The 18172-nt window shown below is 43.7% G+C and overlaps 1 protein-coding gene across 2 annotated transcripts in view; it reads left to right on the top strand.

The window, feature by feature from the left end:
• The window catches only part of TOP1MT (DNA topoisomerase I mitochondrial), a 1598136-nt gene that overhangs the window by 918327 nt on the left and 661637 nt on the right, over positions 1–18172 (top strand). For both annotated transcript variants that reach the window (XM_086966300.1, XM_086966301.1), the window contains one exon: positions 4310–4497. In XM_086966300.1, the coding sequence (XP_086822426.1) occupies positions 4310–4497 (188 nt within the window). The remainder of the gene's footprint in view (positions 1–4309; positions 4498–18172) is intronic.

The raw sequence follows: 18172 nt of genomic DNA, 5'->3' as shown, positions 1-18172 counted from the left end.
CCTCGGCCCAGTTACCTCCAGGGCAGCTATTAACTGATGAGACTACAAAAGTTAAACGCAAACTGGAGGGTCCTTCCTTTGTGGACATGGATGACTTCACATGCCTCAATAAGGCATAAATGGAGCCCAGCCTGCGCCTATCCCGAAGGACCCGCAGGATTCTCCTGATGCCCAGAACTTAGTAGAGTCCCCACAGACATCTGATGGTGATGGGGAGCCTAGTCAACCCTGGAGACCTTCAGGCACAACTTCTGCGCCACAATCAGACGCTCCCACTGAACCCCAAGGCCAGTCATCTGACTAGTTAGAACCAGAGGACCTCCTACATCCTAGGTCGGCTGAATGGACCCAGCCCCAATGGTGGCATCTTACATAGCGGCTCATCTGCGGAAACACAAAGATAAGGAATTAGGAAGCTGCTAAAGGCAGAATGCCCTAGACCTGCCTTGGAAGGGAAGGTAGACTTTACGCCTAAAGTGGATGCTAAGATGGCCACCTTCCTAGCCAAGTTTGTAAGAGACCCTAAGGAAGGCCTTGATCGCTCTTGGCGATCGTGTCAAGACAAACTATTGTACATCAATGGCCCTTTAGCAAAAATACTCGACATGGCCGAAGACGCGAAAGCGCCGGGGGCCCTAATCCCTCTGGATGTGTTGTCTGATTGGGCGTAGAGGGCGTTTTTTTCTCAAGGAACGCCACCTGTGCGATCTCTACGGAGAGAAGGAAGTCTCTGTTGATAAAGATCGACCCGAAGTTAGGAGATCTTTCTACTTCAGAAGCTGGCCACACGGCGGAGGGTAACCTTTTCAGGGACCCTTTCATTAAAAAGCTGGGCAAGTTTGTAAACACGTTTAACTCTTTGGACAAAGCCCATCTTCGATCCAGACATTTTTTAGTCCTCGTGTTTTTACCGGAGCTGGTCGTGGCAGGGGGCGCTCGGCCGGCCACGCCTTTCACCAAAACTCTGCCAGAGGTGGGGACTCCTGCAGGGGGCAATGGCAGGATGCAGCCAAGTTTGGGAATTTCTACCCAACGAGAGCCTATCCTCACAAGAGAGGTGGCAGAGGACGGGGCAACAGCTCCATCAACTCTCAACAAGATGAGCGTTTAGTTTCAGGGCGGGGTATCTGTAGGCGGCAGATTGTCTTTGTTTTCACAAGCGTGGAGGGCTCTGACATCTGACCCCTGGGTACTTCAAACGGTCAGTGGGTTCCACATAGAGTTTTACAGTAGCCCCATTCAAACTGCCCGCCCCAATCTATTACGATTTCCCGGTGATCACATGAAGTTGATAGATGAAGAGACTATTAAAGAAAAGGGTTATCTGCTGCCTACACATCACCCTCAAGGCTTCCTCATCAACTTGGTTTTGGTGGAGAATAGGGACGGAGGGGGGTACAGGCTGGTCATTAATCTCTGCGATTTCAACAAATGGGTGATTTATCACCACTTCAAAATGGAGGGAGTTCATCTCCTCAAAGATCTCTTGCGGATTCAGGATTGGATGCTCCGCCTGTATCTCCGCGATGCATACCTCACAATCCCGATTTTTCCACCACATCGGCGTTTCCTCCAGTTTCAGTGATCTCAGGTCTTTAAGTTTGTATCCCTACCTTTCGGTCTATCCTCCGCTCTTTGGTGCTTTACCACATTGATGAAACCGGTGGTTGAACACCTTCATTCCCGGGGGATCAGAATAATTGTTTATTTGGACAGCATTTTGATTATGAATCAATGTCCACATTGTCTGATTTCTCAATTGCAGCGAACAGTGTGTGTGCTGGAATCTTTCGGTTTTCTGATCAACATCCCGAAATCGGCTCTTATCCCGGCCCAACAGATCCAGTTTCTGGGTTTTATGGCGGACTCGGTCAACGCCTCCCTGAGCCTTCCTTCTCGCCAAGATCAGGCATGAGATCAGACGGAATATTTCCATGTCCACCATCTCTCTATGCCACTTAGCCAGGATAGTAAGTCTGCTCTCGTCCTCGATCTAGGCTATTTTTCCGGGGCTCCTTCATTACCGGGCCCTTCAGCGTCTAAAGATTTCCCACTTCCGCAAAGGCCTTACTTATTCTCAGTTCGTTCCTCTTCCGAAGGAAGCAAGAGCGGAAATTTAATGGTGGATTGCGCATATGGAGGCCTAGAACGGCGGCACGATTCTCGGGTCCCAACCGTTTTTCATCATAGTCGGATGCCAACGGTTCAGGTTGGGGAGCACGCTGCAGAGAATTTTCCACAGGAGAAAGTTGGTCTACCGCGGAACATTCCCTCCATATCAATTGCCTGGAGCTGTTAGCAGGGTCCTTTACGGTGAAATGCTGGACCAAAGGCAAAGCTCAATGTTGTGTTCTCCTCAAAATGTACAACATAGCGGCAGTCCGCTATGTCAATCACCTCAGTGGGACACGTTTTCAAAACCTTTCGGATCTGTCTCGATCTGTGGGAATACTGCCTAGACAGCCAGATTGCGTTGTCAGCGGAACATCTGCCAAGGAACATCAAACCGAGTGGCGGATTAGCACTCTTGTCACTGGTGCGATTTAAGTCTTTGGAAGCTCCACCTTGGGGTGTTTTCGAAGTCCCCAATGTCGCTGCGGCCCCTCCTCGATAGACTTCTTTGCCTCTCCGTCTGGACAACCAATTGGAGAGGTAATGCAGTTGGCACCTGGTTCCCGGGGCGGTGACAGTGGACGCGTTCCTTCAGGATTGGAGTCTGGAACGGGGGTATGCATTCCCTCCGTTTGCCATGATAACGCAAGTATTGACCCAGGTGAGACGTCAGAAAGGAGACCTAGTAATTGGTTACACCGATTTGGAGGTCACAAGCCTGGTTTCCAGTTCTGATGGAACTGTCCTTGGATTTTCCAATCCTTCTACCCCCGTTTTGAGAACTTATACAGGATCCCCAAGGGACTCCCCACCGCCTCCTCCTGACGAACTCTCCGCCTCATGGCTTGGTGGGTTACGGGCGACGTTGGGCAGTGCTTTAATTATTCGATTTTCCTTTGCAGAATGTAAGGGTAAACGTTTGTGTTTTCTTTGCACATGGTAAAGTTGGTTGCTTGTCATTTTGAAAGTTTGTTTCTATTGGTTTCTTCCTGCGGTGTAAAGTTGTCTGTTCTTTTCCCAAGTTCGGATTCGGGTAAACAAGAATGAATTTGACGTTCCCTGCTCTGTTCGCACAAAGAAAGAGGAGCGTTCTCAGGGGAAGGAATAGAGACTGTTTATTGCTGATTGGCTGTTTATCTGTAGTTTATCTTCTGGAGCATCATGATAGATGTTTTTTCTCTGTGTGTTATCTTCTTTGAAACGGCTGCTGGACGAAAGTATGCCTAATCCTCGCCTCCGAATCCCTAATAGAATTGAAACTTTTCTTTACGATAGTTAGGAAATTTTTCATTCTTTTCTGATTAGCTACTGACCTTTTTACCACCACCTCCCTTGTTATTGAGACGGATGGGCGTAAGATTAAACGCAGTGATCTACTTAACTGTTTGTCTGGTTTACGCAATACATTGACCTGTGGAAAATTGTCAGTTACCAAGAGAAGCTGTTTCAGAATAATTACTAGATTAAAATCAGATGCATTGAACAAACAATAGATGAATATGGATTTATAATCATTTGAGGCACTATATTGTGCATAGATCGATTTAGCTTTCGTAAACCTCCCATTTAAAAGACTCAACCGAGTATTGTTGGTAGCCTAGTAAGTTGCATATACTGTTTACTTTTGCTATCAATGATATAGCCTGGAGCCATAGAATATCATGGGTGACCGATTCTTCAAACAAATTAGAGTTAGACTTGTATTCTAAAAGTCTAACTACCTCCCTCATAAACTCATGGCCTCTTCTTTCTGATTATTTATGGGTTAAAGACAGTTACTTCAAAGGAGAAACACCCAATTGTTAATCCAATTTGTTCAGAAATCCCCCTATCCACTCAAAGAATTCTTTTAGACTGAGATATAGTTCTAGGTTTGCAGTGTTCATGTTACCTCTATGGCCACCACTATTTGCTCTATTAAACCATTAGTTTGTTGGTCTGAATCCATGGGTGGGATTCATTGCTGAATGTCTACAATCAGGTGAACTGTTCAAACAGGATTTGGAGTGAAATATTGACAGGTGAGTTTGCTGCTTTCCTTTCGAGCTTTTGGTACCCTAGTGATCCTGATCTCCCTCTTCATTCACTACCCATAAAATTATTAATCTGTACTAGACCAGTTCTGCGGTCTCATTTGTACATTAAGTTTAGTTACTTATTTGATTTGCCATGAGCACTTTTGTTTCTTTGTGGCCAGATACTAAAGCTTGAGGCTGACAAAATCACGCAAGAGTATGGCTTTTGCACATTGGATGGACACCGGGAGAAAATAGGTAACTTTAAGACAGAACCACCTGGACTGTTCCGTGGCCGTGGAGATCATCCTAAAATGGGAATGCTAAAGAAAAGGATTATGCCTAAAGATGTTATCATAAATTGTAGCAAGTAAGGTTTTTAATTTATATTTTTGTCAACTAATGTTTGCAGCTAAATGTGTAATTATGTATTCTACAGCAAAATCTAGTTTTATGATCATGGCTGTCCTCGAATTGTGCTACGCTATCTCATAGCATTATTTGTTTGCCAAGATATTCACATCAAATTACATTCATTGTCGGGGAATAATTGTGTGTGTGTGGGGAGTCCTAAACCTATAAAATCTTGAGGATTTTAGGAGTCCAAAAATGTATAGTTCCAGTTTAGTTTTCTATTGTCTGATGTGACTTTCTTGGTGCATTTATAAAGAGCTTATCTGAGTTCCATTTTGGGAACTACAAAGCACTCGAGTGGCTCTGCATCAGTCAGTGTGATTTAGTCCATCTGCTTCTAGTGTACTGGGACTGTTATGTTAGGGCCCTGAAAACTGAGCACCAAGTACACCCTCCTTAGCACTTGCTCTCACAGTAGCCGGTTCAGCAGTACAAGCTTTACCTGGGAACGTGGTATGATGTTAGAAACTCAGAACTGACAGAATAATTCCTATTTCTATTATTGTCTTGACAATACTCTAACTTATCTACATAGTGTGCAAAACATACTAAGCAAATCAGTGGAACATAATGCTTGTGGTAAACACTAATAACAGGAACTAGACAGATGGGCTGGCCTGTCCAATTAGTCATTCTGCATCTTCTTTTGCCTTCAGGGTCGCCCCACATAATCTCTTTGTTCCCCTCTGTTCAATTACTGTTTGAGGCTGTACACAGATTAAGAGGTGTAAATCCCCTCTTCACCCTGGTGCGGTTCTCAGGGACCGTTTACTTTGTGATGCAGTGCAGGAGTACCAATCCAATGGGAGTGCCGCTCCTTTGCTTGCTCTGCACTCATTTTCTGCTCTGCTCCTCTGAGTGGTTTAGGTCTGACTGTGTAGAGTCACAGATCCACATGCCATGGCTACAGGTCCAAACAAAGCCCTCTGCTCAAACGTGAGAGGATTCCACCTGGCTATCTGCTGAGTAAAGGGGTATTCCAACAGGCAAGGGATCAGGATTTTTTTAGAGGACTGAGATGACCCTAGAGCCAGTGCTCCAGGATCCTATGGCTGTGATTGTGAATGTGAGCAAAGATCACACCAGCTCACACGTCACAGAACCACCTATAATTATTCTGCAATATAAAAGTAGTCCGTTATTCACTTCAGGAAGCTAAGGGAGATGCACTCAGTGACAGAAGGGTCCTGGTCTTCAGCGCTCCTTAATTGGGTTAATGATTAGTGTCAGTTCAGCACCTTCACAAATTCCCCAATTCCAGTGGTGGCCAATTAACTGTTGGGGTAGTCAAGACAGATGCATGAGGTTTCCGGGTCTAATGACAAGTGCAGAGGTTGCTGATATCTCAGGTAATGTCCCCCCACCTGAATGGGATGGCTGTCAAAGAGATCATCTTAAAAACTATCTTAACACGTTGTGAGGTGCCTCTAGCACTGATCAGTAAAAGTCTTGGAACAATGATATTTGGTTTCAATTCGATTCTTAAGCCATTTGTGCAGACAGTTGTTAAGTCCCCTGGGACTGTTCTGTGACTGGTTTGACACACAAATGTGCAGTTCTTTTCATGTTCATATTTATGGATGCAATATCCAGTGATTTAATCCGAAATCCATATCGCTCTACACAGTTTGGAGCTCTGATGAAGATCCAGGAGTGTACAGAACGAAACGCCTTGGCTGGATTTTAAGTAATATTTATACTGAAGAGTAATAATAAAGGAGATATTTCAAAATCCATTCTGGAATTGGGCTCTTTCATGGTGCACCTTCCTATGTTTCATAAAACAAAAAATACTTCTCACCTCAAATGTATCAGTGTCTTGAGAGCAATACCTTTGGGAGAACAAAATGGCAGGAGCTAGTGTGGCATCTGAAGCTCACTTAAGGACAGGTTCTGAGAAAAGGTTTTCCCTGCATTTCTTACAGGTATACAGTTTGTCATCATTTAACACCTTCCAGTTTGAGGACTCCCTCGAGTTTTAGTGATTTGAGTAAAAAAGCATTGCCCGTCTACAATGCTATCTTCAGTCTCCATTTTGTAAACATTGGTTTAAGTGGCTTTCTACTGTGCCCTTCTTTGCTTGTGTGTGTGTCAATCCATGTACAGACACACAACAGATCATCCTATTTTACACATAAAGCAGACATATGTACTTAACCCTGTGCTCCTAATACAGTGAAGAGCAGATTTGCTTAAGACTTGACTGACAGTGTCAACAGGGTAGGACAATTGGCCAACAGCCTCATGCAGGGAATAGCTCATAATGTCCGTTATGCCCAGCAAGCATTTTTTGAGCGGGTGGCGGGAATCTGTGTTACCACTGCACAGTTTGATTTTGCTGAGCCTCCTGTATTGGCTACACCATCCGTGCCAGGTTGCGGTATTCATAACGTTTGCGTTAGAGTTTGTGGATAGGAAGAGTCATCCTTTGCGTGCCGGATGAAGACTCACTACTACAGGCGATAAAGGAGACTCTGCTGCTAGTAAAGCCCTACGACCCGGGTGAGCCAGTGAGTGGCTTCCACCTTGCCTATTGTAATTCTTTTTTTCACCTCCGTTGGGCTGTGTTCATGTGCCCGCTTTAACTGTGGCAGGAGTGGACACTTGGCTACCACAGCGGATTTGGCACTAAGGCAAGTCTACTTTAAGGGTTCTACCCATTGAAATAACAATTTGGTTATTGATGAATTAAGAATCCACCCACCTCGCCCCCCACCAACACCACTGATGTACAGTAAAAATAACATAATGGTGCTATACCTACCACATAGCCCCAATACCATTACCAAATAACCAGTCAGTTGGCAGTGAAGAAGGGTCAATCATTTATTAAGCAAAATACTCTATATAGAGGAGCCTCTCCAACCCTCACCCATCAGGTAAGCGGAGAAGACTGCTGGCTTACAGTCAAAACCAAACATATATACCTTCAGTTTAACACATGAAGTCACCGTAAATGGAAAAACACCACTCGGCCCTTGGGCTCCAAGGAAGGACCGTATATGGCACACATAATTGGTTCAAAGCTTTACTATTTATTACTGTGAAAGTCAGAAGGGGTGACTCCCTTTCATCCTGGTTGTCTGGAGTGTAGGCACGGCGCCTCCAGGAATGTGCTTATCGCACCCAAAGCCAGATGCGACCTTGAGTCACAGGACAGAGGGAAAACAGTTTATTTTCAGCTGCTCCCAGTAATTCAAATGAACTGTGACTTGACAACTACTAGAGAGTAACAAGTGATCACAGCTTGTGTCTGACTCCGAGGAAATAAGATGGCGTCTGTATGGCTCTCGGCCTACTCTATTAATATGGAACAAACAAAATGAATAAACCTTTTCCTACCAACTAAAGCGTATATGAGTTATGTTGTGGGTATATTAAGCAGAGAAGATATATAAAGATACATCATGCTAACATAATATATATATGTCCGATACTCCTCGTGTATGAAAAAACTAAATTTTATCCCTCAGAACGGCCCTTTTAGCTTGATGTAGCTAATTAAAATTGTTCAGTCTTCGAATATCCCTTCATGAATCTGCATTATATCCTTTCTTTCTTGCTGAACTAATTGGGCTTTTACCGCTGCTGGGGGAAGGACCGGCCATAGAGGAGGTGAGTTTAGTGGCACAATAAGAACAACATGCAGGCCCAGATTGTATCCAGAGGTAACAGCGGAATATGATACTGGCTACATTTGCCAGTACCATCAGAATCTTCCAACAGACCCCAGAACCAACCAGAAAGGAACCAGGTGTAGTGTAGTTCTTATATTCCCAATAGGCTCTGCGCATTGGAATAATATATACTATAGTTTAGGCGTAGGACTGAGGTCGACTAGGTCTCTATCGAATATATTAAACTTAATTGTGAGTGCCATTTAGCTCAGAGTTCACTAGAAACTTTCTCGAATTCACAAGAAGGGATTCGTTTCTGACAACCGCATAAACATGACAACTTAGTTTCCCAAGAATAAGAAATTAATCTCTAGAGTCGCGGAAACAATAGATAACTATTTTACTCAGTCAATCGTGCATGCTTCGTTTCACCAGAGGTGCTGAGAGACGGGCGTTTTCAATAAAAAGTGTTTATTGAACAGTCTTCTTTCTCAAGCATAAAAAATTTACTGCTACAATCGTAATACTGGTTATAAAGTACAAGGTATATAATACGATAAGTATTATAAAGTAACACTGTAAAAACATGATATGGTTTCTAAGCCATAAAACACATAAAATACATACAGTGATAAAATAAAGACTAAAAGTACTCAACTGGTGCTTCTAAAATACGCCTACCCAGGTGTACCTAACCTAAGACAAGTACAAGGGAAGAAGTAAGTGAGGTGTAGCTTAAGTTTTGTATTCTTTGCCAAGAATCTATTCCAAGAATTCTCTAAGGGTCTAATCAGCTCCGTACCTTGGTTTAGAATGAAGGAGGTCTTGTATCTCTCTCTCAGGACTTTATTTCACAGCAACCCGCAAGGGTAGCCTGGAAACACTGGAGCTGGATTTCTCTGCAAGAGAAAAGACAGCGTGTCTCAGTGGGTCAGCTGGATGGTTGGCTTCCTTCGGCACTTGCTGCTGCAGGGCGCGTCGGGCAAGTAGATAGTCGAACTGCTCCAAACCACTGTGTTTGTCTGGGCAAATGTAGGCATATTTATACCTTGAAAGTGCCGAGTTTGACGTATGTTTGGACATAATAACGTCATCAAAGACCCTAGCTGCTGAAGGAGGGTTTTTCCAAGAAATCGTTGTGGATTCTCGGAACTTAGTGGAAGTAGCCATGCTGTATTTGGGCTGCATAGGCTCAGTCTAAATAAGGGTATGATTTCTATGCCTATATAAGGATCGGGTGATTTATACCTATATATGGGCATGAATCCGAAAAATTACACTTGGGTCCTAGATTCGTACATAACATCCACTCCACGATATTAAGTTCAATAAAACTAAATGTATAAGCACTGAACATATCTAAGGCTAGTGTTTACAATCCCACCCAAAATACAAATTGCATTTGAAAAGGTTTGTTCACATGAAATGAGTATAAACTGTATGAAAAAACAGTCTCAAAAGATACGCAGCATATTATGAGAGCATATTTTCTAACCTTTATGACGTACGAAATTACATTCATGAAATGTCTCTTAAGGTACAGAAAAAGTCGAGACCATCCGATAGCATAATATACAAACTTGTTTCGTTTTTAGGACAAGGCAAAATATTGTCATTTAGGAAGTTTTTCAAAAGAAATCTTGTTCTCTAAGAATAGTTCTACTTTAAGCAGATTACTCTGTGCCAAAAGTTCTATTTTGGAAAAAGTCCTAATTGTTTGATGTTTTTTTTGTTGAAAAAACGAAGGTCCAATTTCAGAGTTCTGGGAACGCTGTGTGCATGAATCAAAAGTTATTCTCGGTGTCAGGAGAAAACATCAGATCGTCTAGGCTGGCAAAGAAACAGTCTACCATAGTAGGTGAAAGTGGAACCACTTCAGTTAGCAGGTCAAATGTGCATAGATGAGGATCATCGCCATCAGCGTTTGATGCATTAGCAATGTCCGCAGTAGGTGGTACCTGTGTGCCTGTAGTGTCACGTATCTCAACCTCACTTAGACTTGCCGGTGAGACCTCAATGAATGCCATCATCAGAATTGGCAGCCGTTGGTAGCAACACGATGCATGAGTCGTTACCAGACCTAGCAAGGCATCAACATCTGATGGCAGGACTAATGGAAGTGTAAGACAAATGTCCAACACGCATTCCTCTCCGCAAAGCAGGCATCGTAGAACAGGTAAGATGCAATCTTGCCAGATTGGTCTGAACGAAAGGAACCAAGTGGTGTTCAGATCTCTTAAATGAGCCAAGCCAAGAATCTTTGTAATGTGTTCACGATACCTCATGGCAAGGAGAGCTTGTTCCATGGTAGTCTCTGTATTGTTGGTGACTGGACTTGCCATATCGGAGCAGAAGGAATAAAAATAGAATTCCTGCTACGAGTCCCAAAATGAGAGGCAGGCCGCCGAACACAGAGTGCAAAAATTTGAAAAAATGCCGAGGATGACTTCAAATAACACCGTCTCCATGTCTGTCTTTCTCTTTGGATACAATACTTGCATACAGAAAGTGACCCTGGATGACACACTAACTAGATACGCTTTTCCTGGCAACATGCCACAACAGCTGTGGTCATTGAGCATAACGTAGCTGCCATTGGATAGCTGCCTGAAAATTGGTTTTCTCACTCTGGAGGGTGTACCGTGCAGGTGAAAAGAGGTTTGCAGGCTCTGTGTAAATTATTACCCTGGCATAAAAGTGTACCACTTAGTGAGTTCTTACAATTTTTACCACTAAGGAATACCTCTTTTCCCCCATGCCAACATTTGTGTGTGTAAGGTAAAGTCTAGGTTGACTTAATGTATTCTTTACCCAACCTTTCATACAGGCCCGCTGGTATATGCTGTAGACAATACTGAAATTGGAAAAACGTCACTGGTATCGTGATGGTGCCATGTATTATCCATTTAATGACAGACTTCTCAGAAACTGTCAATGGTAATCTTTCCAGTTCTTCAATGCTCAGCACCGTATAGTCTGCTCCTCATTGTGCCAAAGAGATTTGTTTATCTGTAAGGTTAAATACAGCAAACAATGACGTTGTGTTGATTAGACGCCATGGCACGTAGCCTAAACGAAGATTTTGTAACGTCCGGCCTAGCTGCGTTATAGAACGTAATTGAGACTGGCCATGTTGTAACATTAGCAAGTCCGGTTCTATTATGTCAATTGCAGAGGATACAATGCTGTCCAAAGAATATTTTCTGGAGGACAGAGTCATTAACCCATTGTCCACTACAGAGAGATTTTTCTCTAAATGAATACGATCAATTTCTCGTATTCTTTCTGCAGTTTCTATTTGCGTTATTTTCCAGGCTTCGTTGTACGCAGCGTATATACCGGCGTATATAAAAAAAAATTGACGTGGTTAGCGAGGCCCTATTAAGAAATATGGCATATCATTTCCTTCTTTAAGTAAAGATAAGTGTTTGATTTCTGGAAGTGTAGATTTTTTTAGCCACTCAAGGCATAGCTTTCCTACACTGTAAGTAGTTACTATTCCTGGATGTTGTCTCTGGGAGTATCTTGGATCTGGCATATTCACTGTGAACCCTTGTGTTTTGTTCAGGAGTCTATCTTGACAGTTATTCGTGTCTGTGGGCCAGATTAACCATTTTATCCAATCAGAATTAGTTCTGTTTTGTTTCAAAATATAGGGTGCGTCTATCTCCTCTTCTGTAGTATCATTACTGTCAGATGTGGGTTTGGGTATAGACGGTTTATTTAAATCTTATCTTAGCCAGGCCAAGACAAGAAGTTTGTTGAACAGTGCCATTTAAAAACATTATTTGTTCTGGTATAATGCAGGCTCTGAACAGGGCTTCTAAATCTTGCACCTGCCAGTCTTTTGTGCCACAGACAGTTTTTGTCTCAATGTTGTCTTTCCAAAAGTCAAAAACGAATGTAGACAGCTGAGCATAAAAGTTTGCAGAATAAATTTGTTTTGTATTGGTCAACATTGTTTTCATTCCTGTCTTATTCATACTTTTATAATAAAACGTTTCTGGATTTGTAATCTTAAACCCTGAGAAGTACGGAAACTTTTCATAAAATGTTTTTGAGCTACCCTTTGGTGACGTTGGACAATGTTCCCATTGATTATAAGTAAAACATTCCTAGGGCTTGCAGATTTATGCAAATAATGGTGACCAAAGTGATTAAAACAATACATTTGTTCATAATCTGATGAACCTTCTAAGTATTCATGTTCTGTGAATTTAGCTGACATTTCTAAGTCTGTCATCATGTTGTTAACATTTTTAAAGTCCCAATCATCACTAAATGTGCTGGGTGATACAAAGTCACTCAAAAAAACCTTGAACTGGCGTGGAATCTTCAGCAATTCCACCGGGCCATATATGTCATAATCAGTTCTATCCCATGCTATACCACCAGGTATAGGAACGGCTGTGATGTTTACTGATGACAGGTCTCTTCTTTCACGTTGAGATGATTGGTGAGGCTTCAGGAGAAAGTTAATTTTCTTACTTGCTGTGTCCATTCTACTGTATTTTCCATCTATCATTTTTCCCAAGCTTAAAACAAGAATGAGCCAGAGCAAGAGGAAAAGTACGCCTAACACAATCCAAAATTCAATCCATTTTTCAAGTTGATAAAAGAGTTAATAAAATATCCAGAGGCAGTTCTGTCAATTGTTGGAATTGCATCAGGATTGTTTTTAATCTATGGAGCTGCTTCTTCCATTTTCATATTTGTGTAGTCCGATGCTACATCGTTGTAGACAGGTGTTTCTTGACGAACTGTTATTTGGGTACCCAGAAGCACAAGTTCCATTGCTTTGTTGCATAGTCCTTCTTTTCTTACTGCAGGTTTATCAAAGGTGATAAGTCTTTCAGTTTGAACCTCTTGGACTGTAGCAAGATTTGGTCGGCTGCTACATCTTGGGAGTCCACTGGGCCTACTACTTATTATCGGCCATATGATGTGGTTTGACCAGGTCGATGGACACAACTCTGTTCTCCCTTTTACCAGCAAGGGGCGGTAGTAATACTGATCTTGTCCCGTGGATGGCTAAGACAGGTACTGCTTTTCTGTAAGAAGGCCCAAATTCCTTCTTTACCGCAATCTTTTCCCTGAATAGATCCCCAATCTTTGGAATCCAGACAGGTCTTGCTGGGACAGGTTGTTTCTCTTCAGTGGTCGTTGGCTTCTGTATAAATATTTACTCTCAATCCTTCACTTAACTCACAGGCCTGAAGCAATGCCACTAACTCAGCTGCCTGTGCTGACTGACAGGGTACTCGGGAAGCCTCAACCACAGTGCGTAGAGTAGTTATTGCATATGCAGCAGTTGTCGTGCCATCCGGTAACTTGAAACAAGAGCCATCGACATACAAATCCCCTTGAGGGTCAGATAGAGGAATGTCTGTGAGATCTACCAGTCCCTTCGTCTCTTCCTCCGTCCTAAATATACAATCATGTACATCATTGCGTTTCTCGTCCGAAGGGAGAGGTAGTAACATGGCAGGATTCAGAGTGGCACAACGTTTGATTGTAATATTGGGAGCAAACACAGTCAATTTGTAGCCTGTAAGACGGGCACTCGTAAGGTGCTGGGTCTTTGTTTTGTTCAATAATGTATCCACAGCGTGCTGTACCATCACTGTGAGGACAGTGTTCAGAACTAGCCCTTCCGACTGTCGAATGGCCACCGTGACTGCAGCAGTTGCCCTTAAACAGCTAGGAAGCGCTCTGGCGACGTTATCCAACACCGCCGAGAAATAGGCACAAGGTCTCTGCTTACCACCAAATCCTTGTGTCAACACAGAAAGCGAACAACCGTCCACCTTGTGTACATAAAGCACAAAAGGTTTTCGGTAGTCAGGAGTACCCAAGACGGGTGCAGAGCAAAGCGCTGATTTCAAAGTATCAAAAGCTTTCTGACACATTAGTCCAGGGTAGAGGTTCATGCACATCTTTAGTGGTTAAGTACAGGAGAGGTTTAGTGAGAAGAGAGAAATTAGGAATCCAGTGGCGACAGCAAGAAGTTATGCAGAGAACATCATGCTGAGTACGAGGTACAGACATGTTAGAAATGGTAGTCACACGCTCAGGGGTTAGTCTACTCCCCTCTTTCGACAGTAGATGACCAAGGTAGGTCAACTCCTGTCGACAATATTGAAATTTGGAAAGAGAGACTTTATTACCATTAGCCGCCAAATGGGACAACAATTTAACAGTGGCATCTTTACAACCTTCTTCAGTGTCGGAAGCCATCAACAAATCGTCGACATATTGCAAGAGCACATTACCAGGAAGCAAGGTCAAATCATCCAATAATGCTTTCAGAGCCCTACTATAAATAATAGGACTTTCAGTGTACCCCTGGGGAGCGCGACACAACCGAAAGCTGCGACCAGATAAGGAGAAGCTGAAAATATGACGGCTATCGGAATGCTGAAGAAAGCATTCTTCAAATCAATAGAAGAAAAATATTTAGCATTGGGAGGAATCATCGTGAGGATAGTAGTGATGTCAGAAACCACAGGGTATTGTGGCACCACTATCTTATTAATTTCTCGCAGGTCAATTACAAAACGGCAAGTATCAACATGGTCAGGATCGCTTCCGACAGGGGCCTTCTTTAGAATCAGTAAAATAGGACTGTTACATATATTGGCAGCCGTTTCCTCCACCACACCCTTCTCGATCAAATCTTGTATGATGGAGAGCAAAGCTTTCTCGCCAGCTGGGGATATTTTGTACTGCGGTATCCGCGGTAAACTGGCATTTTGTTTTAAAGTAATAGAAATGGGTGGAATCTTTAACAATCCTACATCTGTGTCTCCAGTGGCCCACAGTGTCGCTGGCATAGCAGAAAACTCAGGAGGGAGGGGTTCATCTTTAGCAAAGCACTGCAAAGTATGTTTACCAGGGGATTGCATAGTCCGATAATCACCATCCGAGGAACAATGAATCTGTGCATGCAATTTCTTCAACAAAACCAATCCTAATAGATTCTCCCCACAATGTGAAGTCAACAAAAACTGAGAGTCCACTGTAACCGGACCAATTGTAAACGGAATAGGTTTGGAAATGGGGCTCACCACAGGAATTCAAGAAAATCCCACCGAAATATTATTCTGCCCGTACAGAGCAGCCCCTGTGACCAGCGAACGAGAAATGGAACTATTCATCGCACCCGTATCAACTAAAAAGTTTTCAGATGTCCCCATCAACCGCCCTTGCAGATAAGGACTTTGCTGATCAACGGGTACTGACACCTGGCCCCCACTCTGTCCTTGGCTGTCCTATGTGTAAGCATACCCTTCAGTCCCATCCATCGTACAATCCTCATTATAATACTGCCTACCTCTTGGGTTATCATAATAATTATTTTCCGATTTGCCATGCGTTGCCTCCTCTCTCCGCACATCACTACGATCCACACCACCTCAACCTCTTCCTCCCCCTCTCATAGCCCCATTCTGAGCCAGCAACAATGGACAGTGAGATCGCCAATGGCCTTACTGTTTACAATAGGCGCACTGATTTATTCCCAAAGCAACAGCTGGCCCTCCGCCTCGTCCAGTTCCCGCCCCCCTCGGGACAAACCCTCTACCGCCTCTCTCCCTCGTCCCCTGATGACAAGCTGTAACAACACTCGTTTCTTAAGAACCTTTGTTTTCATTTCCGTCTTATCCTTACTCTCATTTTCCCTATGTTCGTAATACTGGGCCATACTCAGTATAACCGAAGGTGTAGAAGAGGTCCAAGTACTCTGTGGCTTGTAGCCGCGCAGAGACCTCTGGTAACAGGTTTGTCAAGAAACGATTAACAAATAATCGTACACCACCCTCCACTGACAAATCTTGCCCACTATGAACACACCCTCAAATCTAGTGAAGAAATCCAAAACACTTTCGTCCTTCTTCTGCTTACACGCTGTCAATTTGTTCCAATCTACCTTACGGGGTGGAATTAAGGAATGCATGTAGGTAATAATCCGACCCGGTAAAGCCAATAGTTCGGGTTTCGGTTTGTCACCAGGCTTTCGATCCTTATGCCAATCTTTAATCTGATCCCAAGTCCCGCCTAACTCTGAAGCATGGTCCTGGTCATGCACCTGTCGCCACACGTCAACGGGGACTAGTAACCCAAAAAATAGCTCAATGTCAGCTAGGGTCATAACAGCTGGGGAGGCCGCTTCTGTAAGCTCTTTATAGTAAGCCATAGGGTTTTTTCGGGGGTCGGGGAGTTGTGCCTTTAGCGAAAGGAATTCACTCCTTTTCCAAGGGGTATAAACCCAATGTTCTTGGAATCGTGCCTCCACTCAAGGTCTAGTTACCACATTCTGATCATTCCTTAATTCCGGTATTTCAGGGTGAGATATAGGATGGAGTTCCCGCATAGGGTGCTGGGAGTCCCAGGTTGGACACTTCGAGTGCATCCACCCTCGATAATTCAATAAAACCTCTATGTTCCTGTACACTTTCTCTAGTCCTTATTCAGACTTTTGAGCCCTGTCCTGAATATCAAACATCACTTGTGGGGCCTTCCCTCCCGGGAAACACTGTTCCCATAGAGAAATAAGACGTATGGCCATGTGCTCTAAGGCATGCTGCTGCATAACGGTCTCATAATCTCAAAGTGTATCCATACATCAGCTAAAGTATAAATAGGATTGCGCATCCACTGGGATGACTGATCCGCAATCAGCTGTTTTTCTTCTAGTCCTACTGCCGAACGAGTAAACCACCTTCGTGCGCCAAGATCCCCCAGAGCACGGGAGGGAGTAGGGTCAACTAGAGCTCGGGTCGTGCTCGAGGACTGGGAAGCCCAAGCGGAAGTTGGGGGAGACAAAACAACTGTGGACATAGAGGGAGACGTCAATGCATCAGGCCATAAAGTAGCTGATCCAAATGTTGAGGGAAATAAAACAGAGGATGTTCCCAGAGGGAGGGGGGGAGAGGAAACAATCGGCGCAGAAGCCGCTGGAGCCCGAGCTGGATTTAAAGGGACCGCAGGATATATGCGTTGAGGAGCATAAGGGGGAGGTGGACGCGCATCCAATAAATCCTCTATCTCATCCTCTGGCTCAGTCCTAGTTACGTAACTTTTATCCACCTGTAATCTAAATTGTCTTTCTGTACAATCAATTCCTTTTTTTCAGTTTGAGCTTTGTCGTAAGCTATGGCTTTCTGTGTAATCGTCTGACCTCCTTTCATTTTACATAACTTTTCCTCCCTGATGCGCCTACGCTTTGCTTTCTTCTGCCACATATTTAAAGAATCAAACATTGCTTGCCGACTTTGTTTAGAAAACAGTCAATCCTGCAAAAAATGTATCTTTTTCTCATCAAAGGACCCGGTTAAGGGGTATTGTAGTTCCACATTGTCTTTAGTATATTTATGCCATAGCGCATTAAACAGAATGGGTGAATTACCATGTTTAACATACATATCATAACTTGGGCTGCCCTCTGGCGGGGCAGGTTGACTTTCATCCAAAACTTTTGCCTTTCTGGCGACTACAACATCAAGTCAAGTCAAATAAAAAGATTTATATAGCGCGCTACATACCCGGAGGGTCTCAAGGCGCTTGAAGAAGGGTGGGGAGTTACTTGTCGAATATTCAAGTTTAAGTTGCTTTCTGAATGCTAGGTGGTTCTGAGTGAGACGAAGGTGAGTGGGGAGTGAGTTCCAGGTTTTAGCTGCAAGGTAGGAGAAGGATCTACCTCCCATGGTGGTTTTATTGATGCGAGGTACGGTAGCAAGCGCTTGTGTTGAGGCATTCGGGTCCAAGTTCGTAAAGTGCTTTGTGTGCGTGGGTTAGGAGGCGGAAAGTAATCCTCTTATTGACGGGGAGCCAGTGGAGGTTTTTCAGGTGATTAGAGATGTGGTCTTTACGTGGGATGTCTAGTATGAGTCTGGCTGATGCGTTCTGGATTCGTTTGAGTTTTTTCTGGAGTTTTGCAGTGATACCGGCGTATAGGGTGTTTCCGTAGTCCAGGCTGCTGGTGACCAGTGCATGGGTGACCGTTTTTCTGGTTTC

This window comes from Lissotriton vulgaris, chromosome 4_1 (assembly GCF_964263255.1).
Source record: "Lissotriton vulgaris chromosome 4_1, aLisVul1.2, whole genome shotgun sequence".
NCBI classification, from domain to species: Eukaryota; Metazoa; Chordata; class Amphibia; order Caudata; family Salamandridae; genus Lissotriton; species Lissotriton vulgaris.
Note: the sequence above shows the minus strand (reverse complement) of the source record. Positions and strands in the feature narration are given on the sequence as shown.